At 41.3% G+C, this 2,068-nt stretch overlaps 1 protein-coding gene across 1 annotated transcript in view; it reads left to right on the forward strand.

Annotated features, from left to right (window-relative positions):
• Window positions 1–2,068, forward strand: part of TERF2 (telomeric repeat binding factor 2) — a 72,580-nt gene that overhangs the window by 33,626 nt on the left and 36,886 nt on the right. The window contains exons 4-5 of the mRNA XM_011932123.1: window positions 19–114; window positions 778–908. Coding sequence (XP_011787513.1) covers window positions 19–114; window positions 778–908 — 227 coding nt within the window. The remainder of the gene's footprint in view (window positions 1–18; window positions 115–777; window positions 909–2,068) is intronic.

Consider the following 2,068-nt stretch of genomic DNA (forward strand, 5'->3'; position numbering starts at 1 on the left):
CGATGTCTTCTTTCCCAGCTTTGCTCGTCAGGCCCTTGGGGAAGGAGCACACCGTGTCCCGATTGCTGCGGGTTATGCAGTGTCTGTCGCGCATTGAAGAAGGGGAAAATTTAGGTATGGCTATTTTTGTGTTCTTCTCTGGGCTTACTTGCGTAGCGTTTTGTTTTCAAACTTATATCTGGAACTGAAGGATTCCAGGTTAAAGTGCGATAGTTTTCATCAGAGTGGTCTTTTCCATTCTACGATGGGTCTGTTTTCTGGCTCTAGTTTTCTCCGGTTAAGGTTGTCTTGGCTGCTTTTCTGTGTTTTTTTTTTTAAATCTTCTCCCACCTGTTAATTGCTCACCCCAACTTTGCTCATATCTAAAGTGAGTTATGTTCATGTGGACATCTTTTTTCCTCCATGGTAGAGTGTTTTTCAGAGTAGAAGTACATTTTTCCCCTCTGAATTTAACTTGAAAGCTATTGAACTGTTGTCAGTTTGTTGCCACTCGTATCTGAGGAGGATGAGTGTATTCTGAATTTGAGAGGTAAATGCATGTATTTAAAAGTAATTTTGTTGCCTGTCTTGACGGGTGTTAAAAAATGGTCACGTTAAATTCATTGATTTGAATTTGGACCCTTATCGTGTATGTCAACCTGTAGCAAATGTGTCAAAAAATTAAATGCAAATCTTACCATATTTGCATGCTCCATTTCCATAAGTATATATAATTTTTGGACATAACTTTTTTGCTCTTAGAAAAGAGCTTAAAATGGAAACTGTGCTTTGTCCTAGACTGTTCCTTTGATATGGAGGCTGAGCTCACACCACTGGAATCAGCTATCAATGTGCTGGAGATGATTAAAACGGAATTTACACTGACAGAAGCAGTGGTCGAATCCAGTAGAAAACTGGTCAAGGAGGCTGTAAGGCTCTATTTTTATTTCTTTTTTCTTTGACCAAAAATCAGGGGTCTTTGAGAATACAGCACTTACTCTTTCCTGTGTGGGGTAGAGGAAAACAGGAATGGGGAGAGATTGAGCAAGCAAGAAAGCACACACACAGACGTTATCTCTTCAGGTGTCCCCTTTCCCACCCAGGCTTGGGAAGTAATGGCAGGTGCGCAGCTTGTGTGATTTGGGTGGTCTTCCTTGTGGCTTTGGCATTGAAGCGCTGACATTTTGGAGGTTATTGCACCATTCGGGAGCACTCTGCAAGGGCCTTAAGTGACTCTGGCCTGGGGTTTGGTCACCCTTGTTCATAATAAACCAAGGAGATAAGCTGGGGCCTTGGAAAATGTGGTACTGACTTTGAGTTCTTTCTGTCTGCAGAAAGAGGGGCTTAGAGAACTTCCCTTTTGAACAGAAAGATTAGAATCAGAGGTGCTGAGATAATGAGCCAGCTAGCAAAATAGTAATGGTAGAAGAATGATAGAAGGTTGGCACAGGCAGTGTTCTTGAATTCAAGAAAAAAGCTAATGGAGTGTCTAGGAATTTGGGATTGTCACTGTGTTGTGGCTCAGGTAGCTTCAAATGGTAGAACTTATTTTAATTTAAAACATAGGAGTGGCTGTGGGAACCAGTCAGAAAAAGATTTTTCTTCCCCCAAAACCAAGGCTGGGGGGTGTGGAAGCAGATGCAGAGGTGAAGATGGAAAACATCAGCTAAGCATTGCCCTGGTGGTAGAAAATAGGGAAATGGTTAAGAAAAGAACACCCCTAAAAGGATGGAATCCCAAAGATGGGGATGGGGGAGGAAGAGAAAACCTTGCTTAGCAAGGAAGACCTTCTGTCTCTTGGCTGTGTACAAAGTACTTGGGTATCCTACTGAAAAACAACTAATGTGCATGAGGTGCACATATTTATTTATTCAGTTAAGGACCTTGGGCAGATACTACTTTTGGTCTTATAAAAAATGCTTAGATATTAGTCATTTCCAAAGAAGAATAATTCCAAGAATACATTTTTGGTATAGGAAATTCAGGTTTGGGTTTGGGGGGCATATGCCAGAAAAGACATTATCAAGGGAGGAGAAATTCATGCCAGCTTTCAGAATGGTTAAGGATCTTTTGAATGGGTACCTGTTCA

Source organism: Colobus angolensis, unplaced genomic scaffold, assembly GCF_000951035.1.
Source record: "Colobus angolensis palliatus isolate OR3802 unplaced genomic scaffold, Cang.pa_1.0 Scaffold93, whole genome shotgun sequence".
Lineage (NCBI taxonomy): Eukaryota > Metazoa > Chordata > Mammalia > Primates > Cercopithecidae > Colobus > Colobus angolensis.